This window comes from Pinus tabuliformis, chromosome 2_2, assembly GCF_031772625.1.
Source record: "Pinus tabuliformis cultivar Carrire ecotype Pingquan chromosome 2_2, CPIR1, whole genome shotgun sequence".
Lineage (NCBI taxonomy): Eukaryota > Viridiplantae > Streptophyta > Pinopsida > Pinales > Pinaceae > Pinus > Pinus tabuliformis.
In genome coordinates, this window is record NC_142300.1 from 851741410 (window position 1) to 851756369 (window position 14960).

Here is a 14960-nt window from a genome sequence, read left to right on the forward strand (position 1 = left end):
GTACCGATCATTTCCTCAACCCGAGATCGTCTCTAGGAACTATAACACCACCAACCCACTTCCCACACACTTTCTCATCTTCCCTCCACCACCCACTGACCAGAGTAATTACTTGAATAGACCTCGAACAAAATTGTGCGGAGTTTTTTAGAAACATTGACACGCCATAAAGAAGCAACGGTGTACTCTACAGACTGTCATAGTAAAGGTAATTCCAATGCTATTATGCCTGCCACCAACAGCTCTGCAGGCTATATATAATAAGCCAGGTCTGCAAGCATTTATTAAGGAGATAAGGTGGATGAAGTTTTCCTTGTTCTTCATTAACTGGTTTATGCAACATTCTACAAGATTCTTTGAGAAATTATCTCCTACTTCAAGAAGTAACTACAGTATAATCGTCAACTTTACATAAGGCTGCAGAGATTTGAGACTGGGGAAGATTAAGATTGTCTTAAGTGAGGATCATTGACAGATCAGAGGATGATTATTATTGTTTAGTTTCTAAGGGGAGAACATGTATACAATGACTACAGGATGATTATTATTGTTTAGTTTCTAAGGGGAGAACATGTATACAATGAATACATATGTTCTTCTTCAGTGACTTTTGATGGGTGTCTTTTTGTTTTAAAAAAATTATAAATGAAGATGCTCTTTCATTTACTTTATTTTCATTTTGGATGGGCATTATTTAGTCAGCTTGGCTTCAATTGGCTTTGCACGCCGTTCATTATCTGGTTTGGATGGTTTTCTAGCTGTTGCAACTCGGGTCGGAATTTTGCATATTGTTGCTCTCTCTGTAATGGCAGGCCTGGTCGTTTCACCGTTGGATTCCTGGAAGGGTCAGCTGATTACCCCAATGTTTCTGAAACCCCAACTTCCAAACCATAGCCTTCCATCGGCATGGAGACAAGTCAGAATGATGGGAGGCGGTCCTCGCACGTTTCCTGGCGGAGTGACCAAATGGCAGTGGAAGAGAATGCAAGAGAAGAAATCCAAGCAGCTCCTCAAAGCCCGCCTCCTGAGAGAACGGCAGCTTTACGAAATGCGGAAGCGAGCAGAGCTCAGAGCAGCCATGGCCAATCTTGAAAAGCCGTGGGAAAAGCCCGCCAAAGCCCCTACTTTGTTCGCCGTTACGGCCGACGAGCAGCTCAAAGCCTTGGCCGACAGGTTTCAGAAGCCCGGGGGAATCGATCTCTGGACCGAGAAAGATGGACCGGAAAGCCTCGCTTTCGATGGGAAGCTCTCCGTTCGGGCTAATCTGAATTCGGGGATCCGTTGCCTGTATAGGGATGCATATATATGAAAATTCATCTAAATTAATTTTTCTTGCTTCCGTTCAAATTCAGTTGCAATTATTAATGTCCAATCCTCGACATCCTTTTCATTAGTTTTGACAATGCATTTAGTTTAATTAATTTTGTAGCTTTTATAATCACATGTACTAATCTTTGTAACAGTTTCAAAACTTTCAGTTTGAATGTTTTGTTTTGATCTATCTGTATAAATACGATTACAAAATTCCCTTGAACAAGACATTCTTACTTACATTCAATTTCGGTTGCAATTCATAATGTCCAATCCTCACTATCCTTTTCATATAATAGCCAATGCGTTCCAAAATTAATTTACTTTGTAACTTATGCAATCACAATTGAATAATCTTTATAACAATTTCAGAACTTTCAGTTTGTCTGCTTAGCATTACATTTCCAAACTTGGTTTGGATCTGCTTGTTTTCTAATGGTTTTAGGTAGAGCATAAATGGGGTTTAATAGAACCTTTACCATCATTGAGGGAATTGTTTAGTAGAATAGTATTACAATTGTAAATCGATTAATTAAGTAAAGTTTTCCCAGCCTCTTAACCTTATCCATAAGCTTGGATGAAGGTATCGGGCCGTCGGAGGTCGGTTAAAAGGGCAACAAAATTGGATCAGCCAAAGAATTAGGGCTTTCTTCGTCAAAAACTTTGTGTGGCTTATCTGTACCATTTATGGTGATATACAAATAGGTTTTTTTTAGTAAATGTGATAAAGATTCTCAGAGTAAATTATTGTAAGTTAAATTTGTACTCGATAACATCAGGTGTGTAGTACAATTAATGGTTTGCTGGATGATTTTTCATTGAGTTGGTGTGACTCAATGCTCAACAGTATATTGCACATGAACTTGTATTGCTTTAGGATGTATAATCAAGCCCCGTAATATAAATAAGATTGTCAGTTCCAGTGATGGGGGGAATTTTCCAAAGTGCCTTCAGATCCTCGGTGGTATTTAATTAATTTATTGCTCAGGATCCATTATGGTACATATTTACGGACCACAAAATGGATCCAAACAGGAACTGTTTTGGGATCTGTTTGGATTGTTTTTGCCATGCAGACCCATACCTAAACGGATCTAGGACAGATGCTGTTGTAAACTGAAGGCGTCATTCTTCTCGTGATAATTTTGAAACAGAAAATTCATTTATCTGTTTAGACATTGCAACTCAAATCAAATATATACATGTCTATAGTTCTGCCATTGTTTATCAAATGCATAACAATCTTTTCTCTCCTCTGCAGCTTGTTATGATTCATCTTTTCAAGTCAAATAGATTTGAAAGACACAGCTCATTAAATTCCATCTTTTTTCATTAAACTACAGAACTAAAAGAAGAAATATTGTCTTCTCTTCTACTTTAAAGATTAAAAATACCCAAACATGTTGTGACACAGGTCAATGCATGTCATATTTAAATGTTCAAATCCATTCACAAACTTTCAACTCATTAGCTTGCAGCTTGCTTCTATGACTAACACAATAAAGTTAAAAACAAGGAATATAAAGATATGTGGGGATTCTTTTACTCTCAAAATCATAGTGCACATTGCCTATTCATACAGATGTAAGAGAACCTTTCACTGATAAACAGCTACTAAAATGGAGTAGTCTAACAAGGCGAGGAATTGCCCGGTTTCCGTCACCGCCTTGAAAACATACGGCTCCGGCCACAGGCAATTCCTCCGCCCTCAGTCACCTTTCGCGAGCTCCGCTACCCTCTGCCACCGTTCCACCCACCACCGTGGAACATTAATTCGTCTCACAAAATTCTGAGCGCGGGTATGGCAATTCGAATTTGCGCCAAACCAATTCCCATTTCGCTCATTTGCATTCGAATTTTCTCAGAGAAGAAAACTTGCTCAACCATCCTCAAGGCCAGGGGTTCATTTTGGGCTACATGAGGACAGGCTTCTAGAGTGAGTTTCTGACAGTCCATAATACTGCAAAGCGTATCATGTTCAGCTTTTGTAAGGGAAAGATGTGCCATCAGTGATCACCTCACAACATCTGAAGGACACAAATCTCTGTTTGTACATGAAGTGAAGCTAAACTATTAGCCAATGGCGTGGCAAGGAATTTCATGCCATTACTGGCACAAGGATGGAGATATTACAAAAAACACAGACTTTGCTATAGCCGTAATATCCTGCATTGTCTCCATTATCAGAGTAACTTGTTATTTACGACTGTTGCTTTTACTCTGGGCAATGAAGTCACGCCATCGTCAATGCCAACTCAAAATGTCAATGAAAGATCACTCGGCAAAAATGGATTCTGTGAGGCGAGCAGAGATATTAAAACATTCTGTGAGCAAGGAAATTGAACGAGGCAATGGGTTTTTTACATGTTATGGATCAACAGCGAATTAAGCTAGACCTCACTGTTTATAATTCTTTATTGCAGACGTGTATTGACATGAAAGCAGTAGCAGAGGGCAGGCTAGTTCATGAATATATGGTCAAAGATGGGTTTAAATTAGATACAAATTTGAAAACCAAACTTATTATCTTGTATGCTAAATGTGGTAGTCTTGTTTATGTACGCCAAGTGTTTGACGAAATGTTTGAAAGAAGCGTGATCACATGGACTGCCATGATTGCAGGATATGGTCAACATGGGTATGCTGAAGAAGCCCTATTGTTGTTTTCCAATATGCTAAGGGTTGGAATCAAGGCTAATCAGTATACTTTTGCAAGTGTTCTGCGGGCTTGTGCGTGATCATGGGCTGTGGAACAGGGAAAACAGATACACAGTAACATCCTTAAGACAAGATTTCGGTCGTATTTATTTGTGGAAAGTGCTCTTGTTGATATGCACTCGAAATGCGGAAGTATAGAGGATGCACGCCGAGTGTTTGACAAAATGTTTCAACGAGACGTGGTTTCATGGAATGCAATGGTTGCAGGTTATGTTGTGCAGGTTACGTGGTTAGAGAATTATTTCTTGAAAATTTGCCTTCCCTAATATAATATTATGTAAAATATTATTTTAATAATTCCAATAACAAAGTTTTAAAAGATTTTGTTTGGTAGAAAAGCTTTGGTTCATTAAAGACTAAATAACACACATAAAAGTATCCAAGCCATGCTACAAATATCTTTGGTTCCACACAGCACCTGCAGACAGAAAATTTCAGACCAGGGCGGCTACGTTATCTTTGGTTCCACACCACACATAAGTTCCAAGTTGCCAAGGCTAGGTGGGCTGCCCATGCAAGATAATTCATTGATTTGGCACGCCGTTCATTATCTGGTTTGGATGGTTTTCTAGCTGTTGCAACTCGGGTCGGAATTTTGCATATTGTTGCTCTCTCTGTAATGGCAGGCCTGGTCGTTTCACCGTTGGATTCCTGGAAGGGTCAGCTGCTTACCCCAATGTTCCTGAAATCCCAACTTCCAAACCATAGCCTTCCATCGGCATGGAGACAAGTCAGAATGATGGGAGGCGGTCCTCGCACGTTTCCTGGCGGAGTGACCAAATGGCAGTGGAAGAGAATGCAAGAGCAGAAATCCAAGCAGCTCCTCAAAGCCGCCTCCTGAGAGAACGGCAGCGTTACGAAATGCGGAAGCGAGCAGAGCTCATAGCAGCCACAGCCAATCTTGAAAAGCCCTGGGAAAAGCCCGCCAAAGCCCCTACTTTGTTCGCCGTTACGGCCGACGAGCAGCTCAAAGCCTTGGCCGACAGGTTTCAGAAGCCGGGGGGAATCGATCTCTGGACCGAGAAAGATGGACCGGAAAGCCTCGCTTTCGATGGGAAGCTCTCCGTTCGGAGCGCGACGCCGTACAGTAGGTTTAGCAGCATCGATGCCGACGATGCGAGGTTGTCCCGCTCACAGCAGGTCAGTGGATCGACTCCGGCCAGGCATAGGTATAGTTCTTCATCCTCTAATCAACAGCAATCAGACAAATACTCCAAAGCGACAAGAAGAGCGAGAAATAATAATGATACTCAGAAATCAACTGATTTTTCTACAAGGCGCCAAATAAATTCGCTTGCGGGTTCTAATTTGGTAAAAAATAACGATTCATATACTTCCGACGTGGTGTATGATATCGGTTCGAACTCAAGACATGGCAAGAAAAGGGAATCGAAAGCAAGGCCTGGCAAATATTCTCAAAATCTTTGGGATTCGAACGCAAGACCTGGCAAATATTCTCAAAATCTTTGGGATTCGAACTTAAGATCTGGCAAGTATTCTCAAAACCCTCGGGATTTGAATGCAAGCGCTGGTAAATATGATAAAAAACAATCGTGATTATATGGATACCCGTCAAAAAAGTCAAAACATGGAAGAGATCCACCGCAGCAGATCCACACATTGCATTCATATGACACGAATCCTTCTAAGAAAAGGAGAGACCATGCATTTGCCGGTTTTAATTTAGGAAACCAGTCCGAGCAAGTAGCATGCACTTTTTAAAATGTAAAGTGTGTTGTAATTTCAACCATCAAATAGCGTAGAGCTTGGTGGCCATCAAATTTCAAGTTGTGATGACGTAAATGAAGAGCTAAGTTGCGTGGTACCAATATGTTAACTAGGCGCTCGAAGTTGCTTGGTACTGGCATGCCAATTTGGTATGATGGTCCAGTGGGCTAATCTGTATTCGGGTTTTTGATCCGATCTGCCTGTATAGGGATGCATATATATGATAAATTTCATCTAAATTTTAAAAACTCCCCAGGAACAAGACATTCTTTCTTGCTTCCGTTCAAATTCAGTTGCAATTATTAATGTCCAATCCTCGACATCCTTTTCATATAGTTTTGACAATGCATTTAGAAATTATTAATTAATTTTGTAGCTTTTATAATCACATGTACTAATCTTTGTAACAGTTTCAAAACTTTCAGTTTGAATGTTTTTGTTTTGATCTATCTGTATAAATACGATTACAAAATTCCCTTGAACAAGACATTCTTACTTACATTCAATTTCGGTTGCAATTCATAATGTCCAATCCTCACTATCCTTTTCATATAATAGCCAAGGCGTTCCAAAATTAATTTACTTTGTAACTTATGCAATCACAATTGAATAATCTTTATAACAATTTCAGAACTTTCAGTTTGTCTGCTTAGCATTACATTTCCAAACTTGGTTTGGATCTGCTTGTTTTCTAATGGTTTTAGGTAGAGCATAAATGGGGTTTAATAGAACCTTTACCATCATTGAGGGAATTGTTTAGTAGAATAGTATTACAATTGTAAATCGATTAATTAAGTAAAGTTTTCCCAGCCTCTTAACCTTATCCATAAGCTTGGATGAAGGTATCGGGCTGTCGGAGGTCGGTTAAAAGGGCAACAAAATTGGATCAGCCAAAGAATTAGGGCTTTCTTCGTCAAAAACTTTGTGTGGCTTATTTGTACCATTTATGGTGATATACAAATAGGTTTTTTTTAGTAAATGTGATAAAGATTCTCAGAGTAAATTATTGTAAGTTAAATTTGTACTCGATAACATCAGGTGTGTAGTACAATTAATGGTTTGCTGGATGATTTTTCATTGAGTTGGTGTGACTCAATGCTCAACAGTATATTGCACATGAACTTGTATTGCTTTAGGATGTATAATCAAGCCCCGTAATATAAATAAGATTGTCAGTTCCAGTGATGGGGGGGATTTTCCAAAGTGCCTTCAGATCCTCGGTGGTATTTAATTAATTTATTGCTCAGGATCCATTATGGTACATATTTACGGACCACAAAATGGATCCAAAAAGGAACTGTTTTGGGATCTGTTTGGATTGTTTTTGCCATGCAGACCCATACCTAAACGGATCTAGGACAGATGCTGTTGTAAACTGAAGGCGTCATTCTTCTCGTGATAATTTTGAAACAGAAAATTCATTTATCTGTTTAGACATTGCAACTCAAATCAAATATATACATGTCTATAGTTCTGCCATTGTTTATCAAATGCATAACAATCTTTTCTCTCCTCTGCAGCTAGTTATGATTCATCTTTTCAAGTCAAATAGATTTGAAAGACACAGCTCATTAAATTCCATCTTTTTTCATTAAACTACAGAACTAAAAGAAGAAATATTGTCTTCTCTTCTACTTTAAAGATTAAAAATACCCAAACATGTTGTGACACAGGTCAATGCATGTCATATTTAAATGTTCAAATCCATTCACAAACTTTCAACTCATTAGCTTGCAGCTTGCTTCTATGACTAACACAATAAAGTTAAAAACAAGGAATATAAAGATATGTGGGGATTCTTTTACTCTCAAAATCATAGTGCACATTGCCTATTCATACAGATGTAAGAGAACCTTTCACTGATAAACAGCTACTAAAAATGGAGTAGTCTAACAAGGCGGAGGAATTGCCCGGTTTCCGTCACCGCCTTGAAAACATACGGCTCCGGCCACAGGCAATTCCTCCGCCCTCAGTCACCTTTCGCGAGCTCCGCTACCCTCTGCCACCGTTCCACCCACCACCGTGGAACATTAATTCGTCTCACAAAATTCTGAGCGCGGGTATGGCAATTCGAATTTGCCCCAAACCAATTCCCATTTCGCTCATTTGCATTCGAATTTTCTCAGAGAAGAAAACTTGCTCAACCATCCTCAAGGCCAGGGGTTCATTTTGGGCTACATGAGGACAGGCTTCTAGAGTGAGTTTCTGACAGTCCATAATACTGCAAAGCGTATCATGTTCAGCTTTTGTAAGGGAAAGATGTGCCATCAGTGATCACCTCACAACATTTGAAGGACGCAAATCTCTGTTTGTACATGAAGTGAAGTTAAACTATTAGCCAATGGCGTGGCAAGGAATTTCATGCCATTACTGGCACAAGGATGGAGATATTACAAAAAACACAGACTTTGCTATAGCCGTAATACCCTGCATTGTCTCCATTATCAGAGTAACTTGTTATTTACGACTGTTGCTTTTACTCTGGGCAATGAAGTCACGCCATCGTCAATGCCAACTCAAAATGTCAATGAAAGATCACTCGGCAAAAATGGATTCTGTGAGGCGAGCAGAGATATTAAAACATTCTGTGAGCAAGGAAATTGAACGAGGCAATGGGTTTTTTACATGTTATGGATCAACAGCGAATTAAGCTAGACCTCCCTGTTTATAATTCTTTATTGCAGACGTGTATTGACATGAAAGCAGTAGCAGAGGGCAGGCTAGTTCATGAATATATGGTCAAAGATGGGTTTAAATTAGATACAAATTTGAAAACCAAACTTATTATCTTGTATGCTAAATGTGGTAGTCTTGTTTATGTACGCCAAGTGTTTGACGAAATGTTTGAAAGAAGCGTGATCACATGGACTGCCATGATTGCAGGATATGGTCAACATGGGTATGCTGAAGAAGCCCTATTGTTGTTTTCCAATATGCTAAGGGTTGGAATTAAGGCTAATCAGTATACTTTTGCAAGTGTTCTGCGGGCTTGTGCGTGATCATGGGCTCTGGAACAGGGAAAACAGATACACAGTAGCATCCTTAAGACAAGATTTCGGTCGTATTTATTTGTGGAAAGTGCTCTTGTTGATATGCACTCGAAATGCGGAAGTATAGAGGATGCACGCCGAGTGTTTGACAAAATGTTTCAACGAGACGTGGTTTCATGGAATGCAATGGTTGCAGGTTATGTTGTGCAAGGGGATGCTGACAAAGCCTGGAGACTCTTCTGTCTAATGCAGCAGGCAGGAATGAAGCCTGATCAATTTACTTTCGGCAGCATACTACGAGCGTGTAGCAGCTCAGCAGCCTTGGAAAAGGGTAGCCAGGTTCATGCTTGCGTTATCAGGATGGGTTTTCAATCATATTCTGTTGTGGGAGGGGCACTTGTTGATATGTATGCCAAGTGTGGCAACATGGACAATGCACGTGTTATATTTGAATTGATGTCCCCAAAAGATGTGATCGCTTGCACAGCGATGATTACTGGTTATGCTCAACAACACGGTCATGATGAAGAGGCATTATCAATCTATTATGAAACTTGGCGTGCTGGTATAAAACCAGACCATTTTATGTTTTCTAGTGTTCTTAGTGCATGTGCTGGCCTTGCAGCCCTGGAGCAGGCGAGGCAAATCCATGCTCACATTTTTGAAGTTGAATCTGAGTCGTATATTGTTTTGGGGAACGCTCTTGTTGATATGTATGCAAAATCCGGGAGGATAGAAGATGCACGGCATCTCTTTGACACAATGCATGAAAGAAATGTGGTTTCATGGACTACCATGATTACAGGATATGGCAAGCATGGTCATGGAAAGGATGTTCTCCAACTTTTTGAGCGAATGCAACAGATGGGCATAAAGCCTAACGATGTTACCTTTTTGGCTGTTCTGTCTGCCTGCAGCCATGCAGGCTTAGTGGATGAAGCATGGTAATATTTTAATTCCATGATTCAAGATCACCATATTACTCCAAGAGCAGAGCACTATGCCTGTTTGGTTGACCTTCTTGGACGAGCTGGGAGCCTAGATGATGCACATAAATTAATCAAAGAGAAAGTGCCTTTTGAGCCCAATGCTTCAATTTGGGGTGCCTTGCTTGGTGCCTGCAGAATCCATGGCAATGTTGAGCTAGGCAAATTAGCAGCTGAACACCTGTTTGAGCTAGACCCCCAAAACTCTGGTAATTATGTGATGTTAGCAAACATCTATGCGGCATCTGGCAGGTGGGCAGATGCAGTAAAGGTTAGAAAAATGATGAGGGACAGAGGAATAAAGAAAGAAACTGGCTACAGTTGGATTGAAATCAAGAAGAGTGTATATACTTTTGTCACGGGGGATAGATCACACCCTCAATCTGAGGGGATTTATGCAATGATAGATAACTTGACTAGTCAGATGAAGGAAATAGGGTATGTACCAGACACAAACTTTGTGCTGCATAACATTGAGGAAGAGCTGAAGGAATATATTCTTTGCCATCACAGTGAAAAGCTGGCCATTGCTTTCGGGCTTATTAGCACACCCCAAGGGACACCTGTGTACGAGTTGTAAAAAGCCTTCGTGTCTGTGGTGACTGTCACACTGCCACCAAATTCATCTCCAGGATCATTCAGAGGGAAATTGTAGTTAGGGTCAGGCGTTCGAACTCGACTAACTGCTGAATTAGCTTCAGAATGTGAGGAACATCTTCTTTGTTCCTATTGTCTTTCACTTGTGCCAAGTGAGGTAGTCAAACATTTAAAAAATTAAACCAAATAAAAAACTTTAAAACAGTAAGTGCATATGATGAATTTTGAACCACCTTCCACACAGGGACACAAACTAAGCATATAAACGAAAGAGTATTGTTGAAGCAAACCAAATTCACCATGCTAAGATATTCAAAATTCAAGTATTAACAAAATGTGTAGAAATTGAAAACTACTATTTAACATGACAGAAAAGGCTTAGAAAATTTTCCTCGTTTTTTGCAAGAGGTTTTTAACCCAGGTATGATACATAAAAGCTTGCCATAAATGTTCCAAGTTACATGTAAGAAGTGAACATTCCTGTATATCAACTGAAAGCAGAGGCAATCCAAAGAGTAATTATAGATAAACCAACCTGTATAACCTTTCTGTAGATTTTATCTTATTCGTGCAATCCAATCAGAAGAATAAGAATCAAATTTAGATTGAACAAAGTTATCATTATTTCATTAACAATCTAACAGAGAAATGAAGCAGCGATAATACAGAATCCTCATTTGTTTATAATATTTCCAAAAGATTATATCTACCTTGGAATTTATCGCATTTCTAAGTGATCTACATATTTCTATTAACAAGTTTAATGTAAAAGGGAATAAACTAGTAACTTTCGAAACAATCAGAGGAATAATGATTTTGAGAAACAGAAGAAGACACATTTTTTATCATTCCCTGGTAGCAAATGTGTACAACTTCCACCATTTTTATGCTCCATATATCCTCATTATGTTTACATTCTTGACAAAACTTTTAATTTGCATTCACTGTGCTGTGTAATTGGCTTCTGTCTAGTCTATATAGCACCAATTAAATTTGGCTTATTTGCATTCTACAAAATTAGGCCTGCAGCATCTATTCATAGAGCAATTATTTTTAACTAGGCAAGAGTTCAAAGCTTCCAAACCTGACAGCATATGTAAAGAAGAGACTTACAAAATGCTACATCATTCAAGCAATGAATTATGAACTGGAGAATAGCTAAAGGCCAATAAATCATCCAACTAGCAGCATCCATATCAATTTAAAGACTGGATACAACATGGACAGAGAATTTTGAGCTGGTACAAGCTTTTCTGCATTAATCCTGAGAAGATTTCCCTTACCACCAACACCTGCCATGCACAGAGTTTGAATATATTTTCAAATTCAATTTATAGTTCAAACATTATTACCATGTCGTATCAAATTTGATTCCCTCAAGTTACAGACTTCTCATCAAGGAAAAAAACAACAATTTGAAAAACAATTTAAATTTTACAGAGACTAGTTCAAATTGCAGTTCAGAATCCTCTCTCTTTCCATCTTCAGTGGAAGTTTGACACCGAGAAACCCAAAATGTTACCCACTTTCCAACATACATTGACAATCACTAGACCTAACAAGTTTTGTAAAAATTACCCAAGCAAAATTGATTCTGCTCCTTAACCTTGCATTGATTGCCAATCCCACTACCTTAGATCAACTTGCCACTTGCCATCAAAGTTAAGTGGGCAGTTAATGGTAAATCAACAAGGAATACAATCCATTGTTGCATAGGGACGGATTCATGGAAGTCTTACCCAGATAAGTACCAGGCTGACAGCATACCTTAACAATCATTAAAGCACACAACTTTTGCAAGAATCACACATCAGCTAAATTGATTCTGTTCCATCAGCTTGTGTCTGCTGCCAATCCCACTACCTCATATCAACTTCCCATCAAAGTTCAATTGGGTACTAAATGGTAAATCAACAACAGATAGGAGCCATTTGTTGCATAGGGACAGAATCATGGATTGTAATTGAACATAATTGTTTGCTCTTGACTAAAATTACAAGTTTCAAAACCATTGGTCATAATAGAACACACAGTATGCACAATATCCTATGTTCCACCAAGTTTCCAGGGCAGCAGAGTGCGTGAGTGGAGAAACACACATGGGGGACATGTGGGAAACCCCAAATTTTAGGGAAATTCATGGGGGATGGGCGCATCGGGGCCCCTAACATAGGGATCCCCATATGATAAAATCTCAACAACAGCAATTCAACCCATGAAAATTCATCAATGTACAATCGAGTGGAAATGCTACAATCCAAAATCTGGAAAACTGTTAAGTCCACTGAAATATGAATGAGATATGAAATTTTACTTTCTCCATATGAAGTCCAATGAGATTGGCACCTCTCAAACATCTTGAAATAATTAATATTACCATTAATTACCAAGGTCACAAACTCCTCAAAACTCAATCCCCTATCTTTGTTCTGTCTTATCAGGTCAGGAATCATTTCCCATGTGTTTCCCCTTATCTTTTTTCTGTGGATGGGGGGTGTAGCTGGGCAAAAGCATCCCCCACACTCGGGAATCATTTCCCTGAGCTTCCCCAAAAGTGGGACATACAGCCCCTGAAGTATGGGAAACACACTAGGGGGCACATCCCCATGGAACACTGGCAATATCTAAACCAAACCCACTAACTAATGAATTTAATTAATATCTTCGTCCATCAATCCATTCAAAATTGGATTTTAAAATATAATGCCAAGTTGAATTGTCATCAGCCCCAGCAAATACCAGCCTTTACCATCTTTGTTTGTCATATATCACTTGCCAGTCATTTGACATGTGGGATGATCCTTGAACACTGGGTGTCTACCACTAGTTGCTCTCTTCTATCAATAATGAAATGTAAAACTATGCAAATTGCTGAATTGCAGAGCATCCTCACATAATTGATACGCATACTAGACATGGCCACAAAACTCCTTCCATAGTTCCCCCCTTTAATCACACCCTCAATCTCCTAGTCATTATACAGGTGTGCTGCACAATAATTGTCCTAATCAAATTCAAGCCCAAATACCTATTTCATACTACTCTATGCAATCACTTCAACTCTAATTTATGCCATAGGTGTTCCCAGCTGTAACAGTAAAATGATTGAAGTTACTTGCCATCAAAAGCTCACCACACAGGATTTATTGTTTTTCAACATCAATCATGATACAAGGAGTACCTGAACAGTGGATGGCGATATACCCTCAGTGGATGGCGATGCAATTAACTGCAGTCAGCATCTTGCAGGAGATAAGTCAAAGGCAACACTATGATAAACAAAGCCCCGGCATTCACACATATAGTTGTGGAAATTGTCAAATAGTTTGATGGATATATGTGAAAGTCACGGTAAATATAGCATGAACATTTTATCTCTACTCCATATACCCATCTTTCCTGCCTTTAAAAAGAAATATAATTTGATGCAATTGTTTTCCCAATCTAAACCAAACTGAATATAATAGAATTCCAGATATTCCCATGAACAATAGAAGAAAACAAAAAGTTGATTTAGGATTGATAACAAGAACCATAAAGCAAAGACAATAGCAAGAATGACAACAAATGAGCTTCCTTCTTGTACCAAATGAGCTTATGCTGAGATCATTTTTACTGAGCATTAGTAATCCTCAAAAGATGAGCTTGAATCCTTTTAATGGCAGAAATGTGTAGTGGCCAGTGGATATGCTAAAAAAGGGGTTCTCTTCTCTGCAACAATTCTCCAATAAAAGAAATAATTGAAATCTTACGGTAATGCCTGCTTACCAAGTTCAAGCTGTGTAGAACTGGAATCATGGGGTAGTTTGATTGGTATATGTGAAAGTCACAGTGAATATAGCATGAACATTTTATGTCTACTCCATATACCCATCTTTCCTGCCTTTAAAAGAAATATAATTTGATGCAATTGTTTTCCCAATCTAAACCAAACTGAATATAATAGAATTCCAGATATTCCCATGAACAATAGAAGAAAACAAAAAGTTGATTTAGGATTGATAACAAGAACCATAAAGCAAAGACAATAGCAAGAATGACAACAAATGAGCTTCCTTCTCGTACCAAATGAGCTTATGCTGAGATCATTTTTACTGAGCATTAGTAATCCTCAAAAGATGAGCTTGAATCCTTTTAATGGCAGAAATGTGTAGTGGCCAGTGGATATGCTAAAAAAGGGGTTCTCTTATGGCAGAATATAAAAAATGATGAAAAAAGCTCATTAAATATACCTTGTAGAATTCTAGAACCTAAAACTTTGTTTCAAATAATTGAACGCCATCGATATTTTTAAATGCTGTCAAATTTTATAAATTTTGTTAAGGGAAATGAGCAAGGACAAAAATTCTTGGAACATTTATAAAGTGTAATGTAACATGGGATTTTGTAGTTCCTAGAAAATGCCTAAGCCATTTCAACTATCAGGGGCAGGTGGGTATACGAATACTGTCATTACTATATGCATCGCAGAGCCATTTGATCAACAGCGGAAATATGGTGAGGGGAACAGATTTCAAAGAATGAATCAGTGTTTTCATTGGCATGTTCGAGGAACATAGATGGAATAGAGTGGACACTTGCAAGGATCTTCCTTATTAGCTTAAATTGGTTAATTAATAATTTAAAGGGG

General features: G+C 38.8%; 3 protein-coding genes across 3 annotated transcripts; all 3 read left to right on the forward strand.

Moving 5' to 3' along the window:
* The first annotated feature begins 291 nt into the window (after positions 1–291).
* LOC149195640 (putative DEAD-box ATP-dependent RNA helicase 48) lies at positions 292–1309 on the forward strand. The gene has a single exon (XM_089407981.1). It carries the CDS (start codon positions 806–808, stop codon positions 1307–1309), a length of 504 nt encoding a protein of 167 aa, XP_089264107.1. The 5' UTR covers positions 292–805.
* A 2082-nt stretch (positions 1310–3391) lies between these two features.
* Positions 3392–10565, forward strand: LOC149195641 (pentatricopeptide repeat-containing protein At3g20730-like). The gene is given in 4 exon segments (XM_089407982.1): positions 3392–3637; positions 3735–3949; positions 4052–4236; positions 8641–10565. Coding segments are annotated over 4 exon segments (2319 nt in total). The 3' UTR covers positions 10314–10565.
* Positions 4394–6258, forward strand: LOC149195642 (uncharacterized). The gene has a single exon (XM_089405378.1). It carries the CDS (start codon positions 4750–4752, stop codon positions 5584–5586), a length of 837 nt encoding a protein of 278 aa, XP_089261504.1. The 5' UTR covers positions 4394–4749; the 3' UTR covers positions 5587–6258.
* Positions 10566–14960: the final 4395 nt, after the last annotated feature.

Excerpts from the sequence above, each read along its gene's own strand:
- LOC149195640 (XM_089407981.1), top strand. The coding sequence starts at position 806 with ATGGCAGGCCTGGTCGTTTCACCGTTGGATTCCTGGAAGGGTCAGCTG.
- LOC149195642 (XM_089405378.1), top strand. The coding sequence starts at position 4,750 with ATGGAGACAAGTCAGAATGATGGGAGGCGGTCCTCGCACGTTTCCTGG.